This window comes from Apodemus sylvaticus, chromosome 17, assembly GCF_947179515.1.
Source record: "Apodemus sylvaticus chromosome 17, mApoSyl1.1, whole genome shotgun sequence".
Classification (NCBI taxonomy): domain Eukaryota; kingdom Metazoa; phylum Chordata; class Mammalia; order Rodentia; family Muridae; genus Apodemus; species Apodemus sylvaticus.
In genome coordinates, this window is record NC_067488.1 from 52,670,363 (window position 1) to 52,684,957 (window position 14,595).

At 52.0% G+C, this 14,595-nt stretch overlaps 1 protein-coding gene across 1 annotated transcript in view; it reads right to left on the reverse strand.

The window, feature by feature from the left end:
* Positions 1–3,288: 3,288 nt before the first annotated feature.
* The window catches only part of Sult4a1 (sulfotransferase family 4A member 1), a 28,692-nt gene continuing 17,385 nt past the window's right edge, over positions 3,289–14,595 (reverse strand). Inside the window, exons 5-7 of the mRNA XM_052160853.1 lie at positions 14,327–14,421; positions 7,312–7,450; positions 3,289–4,683 (exon numbers count right to left, since the gene is read on the reverse strand). Of these exons, the coding sequence (XP_052016813.1) occupies positions 4,571–4,683; positions 7,312–7,450; positions 14,327–14,421 (347 nt within the window). The 3' untranslated portion in view covers positions 3,289–4,570. The remainder of the gene's footprint in view (positions 4,684–7,311; positions 7,451–14,326; positions 14,422–14,595) is intronic.

Here is a 14,595-nt window from a genome sequence, read left to right on the forward strand (position 1 = left end):
TGGGTGGGGACCTGGGAGGAGGGGCACCAGGCACAGGCTTCACCTTCTTCCTTGGTCATTGGGAAGGCCAGGAGCCAGGAGCTCATTCTGGGCCTGAGTCAGGAAGTTCAGCCTCTACCAGCTCAACAGCAGCGGTACACAGAAGATTGTGGCCTCTGAGATGTGACACTATGCATTCATCAGCTGCTGGTTAAACAGCACGTCCCTGCTCTCGGGGCAGCCATGTCCACAGGGCAAGAGGGATGCCAGGAGGTGACATGGGCGTCAGGAAGCAAGCAGGGGTGGAGGTGTAGAGGAACCAGTCCAGGGCAGGGACACTGCCTTGGTGGAGGTGCAGGGCTGGGCAGCTCAGGGGAGGGAACTGAGCATGCTAAGGGTCGTTGAGGCTGTATGGGGACATCGAGTCAAGGCATTGAGGTCATGGGAGCACTCAGCTGTTAGGGTCATAGCTGTAGATGCCACCGTGTCCTAAACCACGCCATATGCAGTGTACAACGGTAGATGCCATTCTCAGAAGGGGATACCAAGCTCTAAGTAGGGCAGGGCTGGCTAGCTACACAGAGGACTAGTGGTGTGGGAACCACACACCCTCCCCCACTATCAACAAAAAAAAAGGGTGGGTTAAAAATCGTCCGCAAAAGGTCCCCACTCTTAGTGGTGTATGTGTCCACATGGGGTGGCGGCGTCCTTCCCACCCCACTCCCCACCTCTTGGGCAGTGAACAAAACCACAAACTAAGCCCGAGCGGTGAGATGTCAATCACACTGCAGCCACCAGGTGGCGCTGGCTGGCCTGCAGCTTGGGGATGGGCAAGACCTGCTAAGTAAAGGTTTTCTTTTGTTTTTTAGTTCTGATTTTTTTGTTTTGTTTTGTTTTGGATTTCAGAGAGTCTCAGACTGGCAGTGAATTCACGAGCTTCCTGCCTCAGCCTCCCCACTGGTGGGCTTACGGGCATAATAGTGCAGGGCTTGGGAAAGGTTTTGTGTCTTTTATCCAAAGTGGCCTCCTTCCTGGCGGTGTTCTCACTACTGCAGAGACGAGCAAATGATGCTGGGGTAGCTGACGATAACGTGTGGAAGCCTCTGAGGTGCAGAGAGGCCCTGCACACCAACCAAACCGGTGAGGCAGAGCAGGAGAGCTCAGGACTCCTCAGGAGGAAAACTGCAGCAGTCTGAAGTCCAGTTCTTAAAGAAGAGTCAACACCCCTGGTGCCCCCCAAAAGAGAGTCTTCTTCTGTGAACCCAAGTCGGGCTACCACTGACCTGCACTCGGGCCTACCACAGGGGACCATGAGGAGGGTCCTTCTATAGATACTAGCCCGCAACTCCAGCCTTCTCTGCTTGTTCTACTCCTTGTCACAGCCGGGCTCAATGTTCCCTACACCAACACAGCTCTTCTCCAAATCCACTCAAGACACCTGTCTCTCATCCTGTGTTCATGTCACTCCAGCAAGAGGCAGGAGTCATGTGGGAATAACTGGGGCCCCCAGGAATGCTCAGATCCCCAGCTTCTGGACAAGGAACCTCTAAAGACACAGGCCCTGCCCTTACCCTTTAGCCTGAGTGGTACAGCTGGGGTGAGGAGCCCTCACCCTCAGAGGAAACTTCTCAGCAGCCAGGGAGTCCTAGAAAACACCAACAAGGGAACGTCCTCCTGATTAAACCTTCCAGGGCTTCCCCAAGTTCTCGGGCTCAAGGGGGCGCTCTGGAAGCCGATGCCTGGCTAACCTGGAGTTTGCCAGCCCTGTTCTCCCACAGTCTCCAAAGCCCAAGTCCTCCTTGTGAACTTCCCAGCTGCCACATCTGTCTTTTGGGAGGTGGGGGGATGTGTGTGGCATGCATACATGTTTACATGCATATGCATGTGGGTGTGCAGGTATACATGCGGGCAGATGGTTTCCTGCAAGTGTTCTCTTTGTTTTCTTGCCAAAGCCTTTCTCTCAGCTTAAAGCTCACCAATCCAGGCTGGTCTAGCTTATCTTGTGAATCCCGTCTACCTCCCAAGTGCTGGGATTACAGGTGGCTGCGTTCACGTCCTACTGAGCTAAAGCCAGTCCTTTTTGGTACTGCACAGACTCTACCCACTGAGTTTCTCTACCTTTATCTCAATATATCTTGATCTCAACGGCCCCATGACATTACTCCTGATCCTGAACTAACCCTAAGTCTCCTTGACTCATCTCTGACTGGCACCAAGGCTCTGGAAGGCTGGGTCCTCTTGCTGGCTAGCACGCCGAGGAGGGGGGGGCACGGCAGCACTGAGGCCCCTGCCTAAGCTGAGGGGTTATAGGTAAGTGTACTGGCTGGTTTTGTGTGTCAACTTGACACAGGCTGGAGTTATCTCAGAGAAAGGAGCTTCAGTTGGGGAAGTGCCTCCATGAGATCCAACTGTGAGGCATTTTCTCAATTAGTGATCAAGGGGGAGGGCCCCTTGTGGGTGGTGCCATCCCTGGGCTGGTAGTCTTGGGTTCTATAAGAGAGCAGGTTGAGCAAGCCAGGGGAAGCAAGTCAGTAAGAAACATCCCTCCATGCCCTCTGCATCAGCTCCTGCTTCCTGACCTGCTTGAGGTCCAGTCCTGACTTCCTTTAGTGATGAACTGCAATGTGGGAGTGTAAGCTCAATAAACCCTTTTCTCCCCAACTTGCTTCTTGGTCATGATGTTTGTGCAGGAATAGAAACCCTGACTAAGACAGTAAGGCAGGCAAAGGACTCGGCCGCCCTGCTTCCTCTGTGCTCCCTACGGTGTGTCCAGTTTGGAAATGACTTAAGGGCAGATCCTTACAGGCACAGCATAGGGACACAAAAATGACTGTCCAGAGTTTGCATTCACCTCAGGCCCCCCTCTACAGAGGAAATGGTAGCCAGACTTCACTCCCATAGGGTTGTGGAAGATGGCCAAGGGGCACTTGATCAGTCTCCATGCCACCATGCCCTGGGCTGGAGCTGGAGGCAGACAGACTGCAGAGTTAGAAGAGATCCACAGGAACCCTGGAATCTCTCATCCTTCCTTTCACATCCAGGAGGTCAAAGGTCATTGAAGTAGTATATCGGCTTCAACTCTCGCTGAAGTTTGCATTGGGGTCAAACAACCAAATTCTGCCTCCTCAGAATCCACTACAGACTCTTTCCCACTGTAGCCACTCCCGGGGGACAGGGCAGGAATGGGGCTCATACGCCTTTGAGGAGAACTCAAAGGGCCCAGGGACCCTTCTCTACCCAGCACACAGACAAAACACACAAACAGGGGAGGTGTCTTTTATTAAAGATGCAAGCAAGCACTGAGTACCGAGTGTGGTTCCAGAACATCCGTACAGTACTAAAAATAGAAAAATAGAAAGAAAATTTCACAGAAAGCAGCCTTCCTCCCCAGACACACAGGAAAGGCGCTGCCGTGCCCGCCCCAGAGAACCATGCACCAGGCCCACACAAGCTTCTCTCTGGGCAGAGGTAACACCACTATAACCAGACCTTCAGAGGCGGCCCCCAGCAGGCCCCTTGCCACAGCCAGAGCCTCCCACTACCACGTTAGACTCTTCCCAACCTGGTAAGTAACAGAGCAAGTTGGTCCCCACAAGCATCAATCTCCTGGTATCACCACTCATCTGGTCAAATTCGAGCCTGTGGGGGTGGATAGCACACAGGACCATGGCTCCCTCAGACACTCTTGAGGGCTAGGGTGCCCACTCACACAGGTGGCCTTGCCAATCCTTTTGCATAAAGGACAGTCAACCTGCAGACTGGGTCTCCTGGGTGAGAGCCTTGGCCCCGGTAGAAGAGACACTAGAGCAACTGACTAGGGACTTTAGAACCATGCTGTGTCCTATCTCTTGCCCGCAGGAGTGTGTCAGTCACTGCCCTGGGAGGCAAGTGAAGGCTGTGGAAGATACTAATTCTTGGTGCAGCCTGACTCTTCACATATCACCAGTGCCTTCAGATGCCATCGGCAGCCTTGGGCCAGCTTCCCCGCCGGATCGTTCCTTGGGCTCTTCCATACTGGGCGGAGAGCTGCTTGCTTAGAGGTGTTTCTGAAAACAGCTTGAGACAGGTCCTGACTTGGAATCAGGATGGTTCCAGAAGACTGAACTCCACAGGCTACACCCGCCTCTCCAGCTACCCACAACCCGTCTCAGAACAAGGTAGGCTGGCTGTGCCTAGAGAAAAGACTACAAAAATTACAGTGACCCCTGAGAGCTTCCTAGTGTCTGGCGCAGCTGGCTGCTGGCTCCTGCTTCCCCTTGGGAATGGACTTGCGTTTGGCTGACAGATATTTATTTCGATTTTCAGTGAAAAGCGCTATAAAATACAGTGCATAACACGGGGTACAGGGCAGACATCTGCGCAGCCTGTGCATGTGGTATGGCCGCCACGTGGAGACTCGAATGCTACGGGCCAGGCAGCTGCTGTAGACAGCATCCTCTCACTCCTCGGTTCTCTCCACCAGGCTCGACCCCCTGCTGTTTCCAAGCAGCTTCCGGAAGTGTGTCCAGCAAGGAATAAATGAACGCAAACAGGACTTTTAGCTAGTAGAGCGTCTGGGGACCGTGAGCATGCAAGTTCGTGGATTCCGGTATTATAAATAAAAGTCAAACGTGAGGTCACACTTCCCCATCTTCTGTTTATACACTAGATCAAACTTCTCGTTCATGGAGACAGTGAAGATGTCCTTCCACAGCCCGACTCTTCCTGCAACACAGACCAGAGTAGAGCTGGCTGTATCCACCAGTTTCAGAACAAAAGGCAGCCTCGGGAATGGCTGAACCCCTCTGGACTCCGCCTACCAGGTGGGACGGACCACCTGAGCTACACCCATCTTGCTTTTGGGGACTCAATGGAACCAAGTGCCTAAGTCTAGGGGACGCTTTCCTTCTGTCTCCTGTCAACTATGCCCCAGGCACCACCCAGATCTGCACCTGTGATCTGAGAGGGACTTCACTGCTTGCTCCAGGTTAGCTCCCAGAACCTACCACAGCAGGTGTTCCTGCCGTGAGCCCGCCAGACAGGAAGTCCTGTGGGCTAAGCCATGCTCTGAGGAGTGCTTGACCAACTGTTGCTGTCGGTGTATCAGTTCGGTTGCCTCTGGAGAATTCGCATAAGTTAAAAAAATAAATGAAATCATCCCAAGGGGCAACAGGAAGCTCTCATGAAAGCATCAAGGGTGGAGATTTCTAGAAGCCTGAATTGAAAATAAGTCAGGGAGGACTTAAATGACTGAAATCGTCATGGTGTGAGTTGGCTCTCCAGGCTGGGTACAAAATGTGTCACTCAAAGAAAGAGTGAGTCTCTCCATAGCCCTAGCTGCTGTCCTGGGCTGCCTAGAGCTGTGGGGGTGAGGGGTGCAAGGGTAGGGGAGTGAGTGAGTGTATGTGTGTGTGTGTGTGTGTGTGTTTAGGAGTTTGTATTCTGAACCTCCTATCCATGGGAGTGGTGTACAGTTTGTGGGCTGGCTGGCTTTGTGCTTTTATACAAGTAGGATTTGGGGGAGGGGGACAGCTCTAAATTCAGAACTCCGTCATCTCTAACAGATAGCCCTGCATCCAATTTGTCCCAGCAGGACTTCAGGTCTGCAGCCACAGCCCTCCAGTAGCTGAGCTAAACCAACTGACACAGCAGGACTCTTTCTTTGCTAATGAGACATCATCTGTCAGTGCTGGAAAAGTAAAATAAAATTCTTCTTGTCACCCTCTAACGATACCAAAGGGACCAAATTAGAAGCTTCTAGACTAACCACACTATAAATATATTTTTCCATGATGATTTTTTTTTCCCAGCTGAGAGCTTGTCAGAGGAGTCACCCACCTGGAGTTGGATTTGGAATCAAGACAATTTATGCTGTGACATGAACCAAATTTAAGCAATGCAGCCGGCTCCCCAGCCCCTGCATCCTCGCCACCTCAAGGCGATCTTCTGAGGAAAGAGGCAATGTGCTAAAAGAAAACAAAACCACAGAACTGAAATAAAGCAAAACCAAGGCCGACAGCGACAGAGCAGACGCCTCTGAAGGAGTGTGTGGGCGCCCAGCGGAGCACACGTGACCTGGCGAGCTATATACAAAGCACACACTCACCACGTGCAAACAAAGGGGGGCTGAGGAGGTGGCCCCAGAAGGGGTTAACAAAATATGGTGAAAGCAAAACCAAAGAATGGCAAATAAAATAATAAATGCTTGTGAAGATGCAGCCACAGGACAAGGGATGTGGTTTGATGAGCTCCTCTCTGGAGGAGCAGAGTGAATCCTCCTCCAGCAAGCCCCAGTGCACTTGGCCCCCAGCCACTGCCTGTGGCCCCCAACAACTGCATGTAGCCCCTAGCAACTGCCTATGGCCCCTAGCAACTGCCTATGGCCCGTAGAGATTGCCTTTAGCCCCTAGCAACAACCTTTAGCCCCTAGCAACAACCTTTAGCCCCTAGCAATTGCCTTTGGCCCCTGGCAACTGGAACTTACAGGAACACCTAGAACCCATATCTGCTCCAGGGCAGATAGAAGATACAAACCTGTAGGCAGCTGGGCTGCAGTCAGAAGCCCATCTTTTCCACGTCAGGCACCACCCAAGTCCTAAGCTCTCCATTCGCAGCTCCTCACCCTCTAGAGGTGTCCAGTTCCCACTGCTGACAGCTGGCTGCAACCCTAGACCATACTTACCTACAGTGGACTTGGGGGAAATGGCCACTGCTCTGAGGCATCCCAGGACTTCAGTACCTAAGCTCTCCTGCTGGGCAGCAACTAATACATGTCCTAAAGAGCTCAGTGGCCCTGGGAGGACTCCTGTCTGGAATATCACCCCAAAGTCTGCCTACCCACCAACTGTTCCTGCTACCATGTATGTGTCCCGCCCATATGTGGCTCTGACTACCACGCTTGGCTGCTCTTAGGCTTGGCCATTTTGTCATGTGTGTCACTCAAACCCAGAAGCCCCTCCCCTTGATCAGCATCCTCTGGGTTGGGAAGGAAAGAAGGCATCTCCTCATATGGGATCTATCAGCCAGTCTACCACAGGTCATGACTCACAGCCACCGGAAGGAAGGCTAAGTCAGTAACCTGCCCTATATTGCAAAACACCTTAGCACCACAGCCCTGGCCCAAGTCTCCTCTGTGGGGACGGCTCTGCGTAAACACAGCTTGTACAGAGCCTGAGCCAGTCCCAACAGCTGCTGCCCCTTTGAACTGCAGCACCACGTGTGCAGGCGGGCAGAGCATGCCCTGCTCCTGGCACACCATGCCCTCAATGGGCACCGGCCAGCCAGCAAGTGCTGCTACCCAGAGAGAAATTAATCCAGAAGGTTCCGAGCAGGGAGCTGGGAGGAGACACATACCCCGGCCCACAGGCAGGGCCTCAGCATTGCAGCACTGATCCACCAGCTGGTGGCAGTGCTCGATCAAGGACTCCAGCTGGGCCTTATCGCAGGACACACCCAGGAATCTGGCCAGCTGCTCCACCATGGTCACCAGGTCCTGGAAGACAAGGAGGGAGAGCAGAGCGGCCCTTCAGAGGCTGCATCCAGGACACCAGAGCTGAGCTGCGGACTGCATGTGTGGCTTTCTTCCTCAGAGCTCAGACAACCAGTTTGGAAAGCAGCCATGAGGGTAAGATGTTGATTGGGCCACTCAACTCAAAACCTGCGAGTCTGGGATTTGAACCCATGGCTCTGGGAAGAGGAGGGTGGCTCATTTATAAACAGCAATAAAGAATATCCCATCACCGGCAAGATCTAGCTGCCACCCAGCTTCTGGAATCCTCTGCACCCACAGGTGCCTCAGCCATCTCACCTACAGCAAAGTGGACAGAGGAAGATCAGTCCCACAAAGTTGCACACTGGACAAAGAACCACTTACGGGCCCCACAAGGCCCCAACTGAAGTTAGAATACAGTTGAAACAGGCACAACACGTCTCCCCACAGCAACCATGCTGTCCCTGGGAAATCCCAAGGAACCTCCTATTCCCAGTGGGGTCCCTGAGCTGTCACTCCCAAGTCCCCAAAAGCCCACTGGCAGCTCCCTTGTTCAAAATGCTGGAGGTTGCTTCCTCTATAGAAGGCAATTAGCACCTGAAGCCTCAGGTTCCAGTTAGATATGGCGGCATGGGAGTGAAGGACGTCCTGCCTGAATGTGTGCTTACACGAGCACAGATGTGACAAGGAACCCCATGCCTCAGACCCACGGGAACTGCAAAGCCTTCCCTTGGTGCATGTGAGGATGCTGGTGTACCCTTCTTCCTCCCCCTTCCCTCCTCCTGGATCCTTACCAAGATTAGCCAAGTCTGTCTGCTTATTCAGCTTTATACAATAAACCCAGTGAGTTTCCATGTGGCTGTTTGTGCAGCACCCTCCGAGTGCATCTCCCACCTGACCCCAGATTTCCTTTATGTCTGTATGTCATTTCTTCATTCCCCATCACAACAGTTAGGTCAGTCCCTTCGCTGTGCAAGGTCACGGCACACTGGCTAACTGACTGGTTTTTAACTTCACCAGGCTGTGGCGGAAGTGTCTGCTCCTCTGTGGATTCCCGCAGCACCTACCCAGCAGCCTTGATCCTCCCGCTCCCACTCCTATCTTCTCTGTCTCCTGGGAGCGGGGAGGCACATAGCCCCCCCCCCCAAGGTCTCAGGCACAGGAATGGCACACAGGTTATGTGATCAACAGATGTCAGAGTCAACACAAAGTAAATAAGAAGAACCTGCATCTGCTGACCCTGGCATTTAAAAGGAAAAAGAATGAGAGAGAAATAAAACTGGTCCTCAGAAGAAACTACCTGGGCTGGAGAGATGGCTCAGCGGTTAAGAGCACTGACTGCTCTTCCAAAGGTCAAGAGTTCAAATCCCAGCATCCACATGGTGGCTCACAACCATCTGGAATGAAATCTGACACCCTCTTCTGGTGTACCTGAAGATAGCTACAGTGTGCTTAGGTATAACAATAAATCTTTATTGATTTATTGGCCCCTGAGTGAGTGGGGGCCAACCAGAGCTAGCAGAGGTCCTGAATTCAAATTCCCAGCAACCATATGATGGCTCACAGCCATCAGTACAGCTATAGTACTCATATACATAAAATAAATCAATCAATTTATTTGGAAGGAAGGAAGGAAGGAAGGAAGGAAGGAAGGAAGGAAGGAAGGAAGGAAGGAAGGAAGGAAGGAAGGACGGAAGGAAGGAAACTACCCAAGGAAAGGGCTGCAGCAGATAGCCAGGTGGTTAGGGCGCTCTGCGGGATGGCTCCAGGCAGCTCGGCGTCCACGCAACACCCTTCTGGGAGATGATTCTGCATCTGGTCACGTTAAAGAACGCTGCCGGGTAGTTACCAGGCCAAACTTAACTGTCCTCCTTACTCATCCGAGATGCACTTTCTTTCCATCCATAATTGAAGACAGGAGTGCTGTCCAGCCACCTGCCATTACTTGGGGAGCCTCACTAGTGACAGACTACCTCTCAGGTTGGCTGTGGGGATGAAGGGGGACCTTAATTGGGGCACCTTGGCACAGGGCGCCAAGACAGGGACAGGGCTGCCAGCACTTGGGCAGCTGCAGCAGTAAGGGGGACATGGGGGATAGCCCAGGGAGGAAGTGTGAAGACCTGAGTTCGGATCCCCAGAATCTGATTAAAGCTGGATGCAGATGCTCGCAGATGTAATGCCAGCACTCCTACAGAGATGGGAGGCAGAGAGGAGGATCCCAGCAAGGTCCCTGGCAAGCCAGCCTGGCATGATGTGCCGCAGAGGACAAGAGGCCCTGCCTCAAACAAAAGGTAGAAAGAGAGAACCGGACATTGTCCCAAGTGCACAGTGCAATGCACACACCATTTGTTAACACAAACACACTCATAAGTACATGGACACAGAACACAGACACACACACACAGAGACACACACAGAGACACAGACACACAGACACATATACACACACAGACGCGCACACACACACACAGACACACAGACACAGACACACAGACACAGACACACAAACACATACACATACACACACAGACACATATACACACACACACAAACACACACACATATACACAAACACAGACACACACACACACACACACACACACACACACACACGCACACACATATAGTGGATCCATGGGGAGCACCCAGCTCTGCCTATAACACCAAGACAAAAACATGCCGGCCTATTCCACAACTGGACACTGCTGATGTTCTCTCACAGCTACTTTTCTACAGTAAGATGAGAACTTAAGTTCCTAAAAGATGTAATTTTAGGGGCTGGAGGGATGGCTCAGTGGTTAAGAGGGCTTACTGCTCTTCCAGAGAACCCTGGTTCAATTCCCAGCACCCATATGGTAGATCACCACTGCCTATATAACTCCAGTCCCAGGGAATCCAAAACCCTCTTTTGGCCTCTCTGGGCACTGTGTCCGTGTAGTACACAGCCATACATGCAGTCAAAACACTCATACACATAAAATAAAAAGTTTAAAATTAAAAAGGAAAATGTAATCTCAGGCAGGGCATGGTGGCACATGCCTTTAACCCCCACACTCCAGGGGTAGAGGCAGGCAGATCTCTGAGTTTGAGGCCAGCCTGGTCTAAAGAATGAGTTCCAAAACAGCTACCCAGAAAAAAACCCTTTCTCAAAGTAATCTTAGCCCCCCCTAGTCTCCTCAAAGACATCAGTAGCTACAGGTGAAGTTTCTGGAAAGATCAGCAATGCTGATTAGATACTAAAGCAACTGACTTCCATGAGTGGTTACAGGTGAGTATATCCCCTCAGGGAGCTCCAGGTATTAGCTGCACCTTTGGGGTGAGGCTGATGCACCCTAAAAGGCAGGAAACAAAGACTGAAGAGATGGTTCAGCTGTCAAGCACACACACTTCGTGTCCACGGGACTGGAGTTCTGGCCCCAGTGTGACAGTTCACAACTGCCTGCAACCCTGGATTCAGGGGGATCTTCTGCCCTCTTCTGACTTCCATGGGCACCTGCACTCAACCCACATATATGTACACAATGTGCACAATGTGTGTTTGTGCACATATATGTGCACAAACCCACATATAGATGCATAATTAAATGATTTTTTAAAAAAAAATCAGACACTAGTCATGTGTCTAACCAAAATGTCCCGTTTAAGTCCAGGTGCTGATACTTGGCCCCAAGCTTGGGGTACTGTTTGTGGAAACAGTAGAATCCTTAGAGGGCCTGGCCTGGCTGGAAGAAGCAATCACTAGGGGTGATCCTTTGAAAGGAACCCCCAGGGGCTGGAGAGATGGCTCAGTGGTTAAGAGCACTGGCTGCTCTTCCAGGGGTCCTGAGTTCAATTCCCAGCAACCACATGGTGGCTCACAACCATCTGTAATGGAAACTGATTCCCTCTTCTAGTGTGTCTGAGGACACCTACAGTGTACTCCTATACATAAACTAAACAAATAAATTATTCTTAAAAAATAAATTAGAAAAAGTTAAAAAAAAAAAAGGAATCCCCTCTTGGTTTCCTGCTCTCCACAGGGTAACTGACCCCTGAAGCATGCCCCCATCCCACCCGCCCTAGAGTCAGAATCAACAAATCACAGATGGATCATGGACAGAATCCTCTGAAATACATACACCTATCCCCTTGTGATTCTCTGCAAACTTGGGTCATGCAGGCTACCAGGAATCTTCCCTCGGCTGTGGGGTTAAAGGTCAGGCCTCACTACCCTGGGATTCTTGGCCACCAGCAGCAGTTAGCAAGGCTGTAAGCCTGGTGCCCTGCACCCCTGCTGCCTTCCCAGCAGGATGGCTGGGTGCCACCAGGTGTCCAGCACCCCTGTGTGGGCATGCCCCATGGCACAAGCCTTCCCTCTACTTCCCTGGTACTCATCCCACCCCCCACCCACACCCACACCCACCCCCGTGCATAAGCCCAGCCTAGAGTCACTGCAGAAGGGACATCCAGGATGGCATTTAAGGTGATGTGGTGGACATCATCACATCAGCACAACCTCTATCCAGCCCTTCCCGGTTCTCAGGAGCCATCGTCACACAGGTCCCTTCATGAGCCCCTCACCTCCACCCAGTGCCTTTAACATGTTCCCGATCAGATTTCCAGGGTCATGTGCAAGTCCACGCAGGTGTCACCCTCTGACACACCTCCAGTCTCGCTGACCTCTGCTCCAGCTCCTTAACCATCCCATCCCCCCAGACACAGTGGACAGCATGGTTGACCCTGGTCAGCCCTGGTTCGGAACCTCAAGAGGACACTAGAACCTGGTCTCTGCTCACAGACCCAGGCCTGTGTACATTTAGCCCTTCCCAGCAAGAGGCCTCCACAGGCTTTTGACCCTCAGAACCTCAGTCTTACTGTGGAAAGGGGGGAGGTGTCTCCTCTCTCACTCTGAAAGCAGTGGCTGAGAGCCTGAAGCCTGTCAGCTATTGACTTGAACACATGAACACACACACACACACACACACACACAAGGGGGAGGGGCCTGCTGACAAGATGGCCTAGGAGCAGACGAGAAGGTGAGAGGGCAACCCACATAGATATGTGAAGAACATTTTGGATGGCAAGAGCAAATGCACAAGCCTGAGACAGAAGTTGGGGACAGGTTCAAGTGACAGCAAGGCAGTCGGGGAGGTTATGGTACCCAGGAATTGGGACAATCACCCACGGCCATATGGACTGGGACAAGATAAACAATGATGGATTTTTAGCATCAGTAGGCACAGCTCCTGAAAGAACTTGGTAGAGAGGCTGGGGAGGAAGCCGGGAGTAAAGGCTCAGATTATAACTCAGTAACAGGACAGAGAGATGCAGGCATGGGCAGAAGACAGGCAGACCTGGGCACAACTGGTTGTGTAAGTGTGAGGATTTAAGCACAGTGCCTTGGGACACAGACGCACAGTGCGGAAGAGACGTTGGGACAAACAGAGAATCCCGCCTGAGCAACCCCGGGAGGCAGAGCAGCCTGCCGTGAACTGAGATGAGGGACAGTGAGAGCTTGGTCTGCGTCCATCAAGTCCTCAGTCTCCCTGGACAACCACACAGACGTGTGTCTCGGGACACCCACAGCCGGCTGCGTGCATAGTGTTCCAAACCTGACAAAGGAATGAAACCAGGGCTGAGGCCTGTGGCGTGTGAGCATCTGTAATCAGGAGGCGGGAAAACAGCAAGAGATACAGGACGTGGGGCTGGAGAGGCAGCTCAGGAGTTAAAGCACTTGGTGCTCTTACAGAGGACCCAGGTTCGGTTTCCTACATAAACACAGTGGCTCACAACTATTCCTAACTCCAGATCCAATAATCCAACACCTTCTCCTGACCTCTTTGGGCACCGGCATGCACATGGTACACATACATACATGCAGGCAGAAAAAAAAATCTGAGAGAAAGGGATCATGGGAGATGAGGGTGGTATCTTGGCAGCCAAATGAGGAAGGGAAGGGTCATATCAAATATCATTAGAAGGCTGGGTTACAGGAATCCAATAACCATTACCTGCAGGGAATCACTGCAGACTATCACAGAGCATCTTGGAAGTTGTGGGGTCAGGGTAATGAGAGGCCTGAGACAGGAGGGGAAGGGTTTGCAGTGAAGTGAAGATAAGGGTAAGATACCAAGAGGGAGAGAGGCCAGGTTTGCTCTTGGCCTGAGAGAGACCACTGGGAGATGGAAGCACACACCTTTAATTCTAGTTCTCAGGAAGTAGAATCAGGCAGATCTCTGAATTTGAGGCCAGACAGGTCCACAGAGTTAGTTTCACAACAGCCAGGACACACAGAGACACTCTGCCTCCAGAAACAGAGAGAGGGGAAGGTGGAGAAAATGCAGCTATCAAGACACCGAAAATGCTCACACACCGAGTGCTCCAGACCTCTACAGTCATACTCTGCAGAGCCTGCACAGATAAGACTTCGCATCCACACTAACCAAGAATAAGCTTCTTCTTTGAGCACCAAGGAGAGACAGGGAGGGGCACCACAGGCCAACACACAAGTCACAAGCATCCCAAAAGCTGACGCAGAAGGCAAAGGGACTCAACTACCCCTGCATACTGCCTCACACAGTCACCAAGGTGATGGGATTGAGACAGCAAACAAGAATGGCCAAGGCCCTGCCTCTGTTGCTAAGACAGGAAAGCCAAGAAACAGGCTTTTCCATGACATCACTGGAAACCAGCCTGTCCCAACAGAGGCCATGTGCTGGACCTGGGACGTAAGCCCACATGCAGCCCCAGGCATGGAAGAAATTGTACAGAACCCTCCATTGCCTCTACTTGGGGTGCTGGCAGCAGAAGCCGCAGCACCGTGGACAGCTCCAGAACCGCGGACAGCGCCTCTTAGCAAGGTGGACGGTGTTACCTTGTTACCTACCCCCAACTACTCACCCGGTGCATGTCTTCATACTTGAGGAAAAGCACATTTGCATCCATTCGGTGTTCCCAGAATTCCTGAACATGCTCAAACCAGGAGCCATATCCCACTGTGGAAACAGAAAGGGGCACAGCTGGGAAGGAAACCCTGCAGGTGTTCTTGGCCCCACGGGATGCCTGGTTCCTGCCTAGCTGCTGGGAAGGAAACTACAGGGTCTTCCAGAAGGAAGAAGCTATTAAAAGCCCTCGCCCCTCCTGCTCCTGTCAACACCCTTCACTCCTAC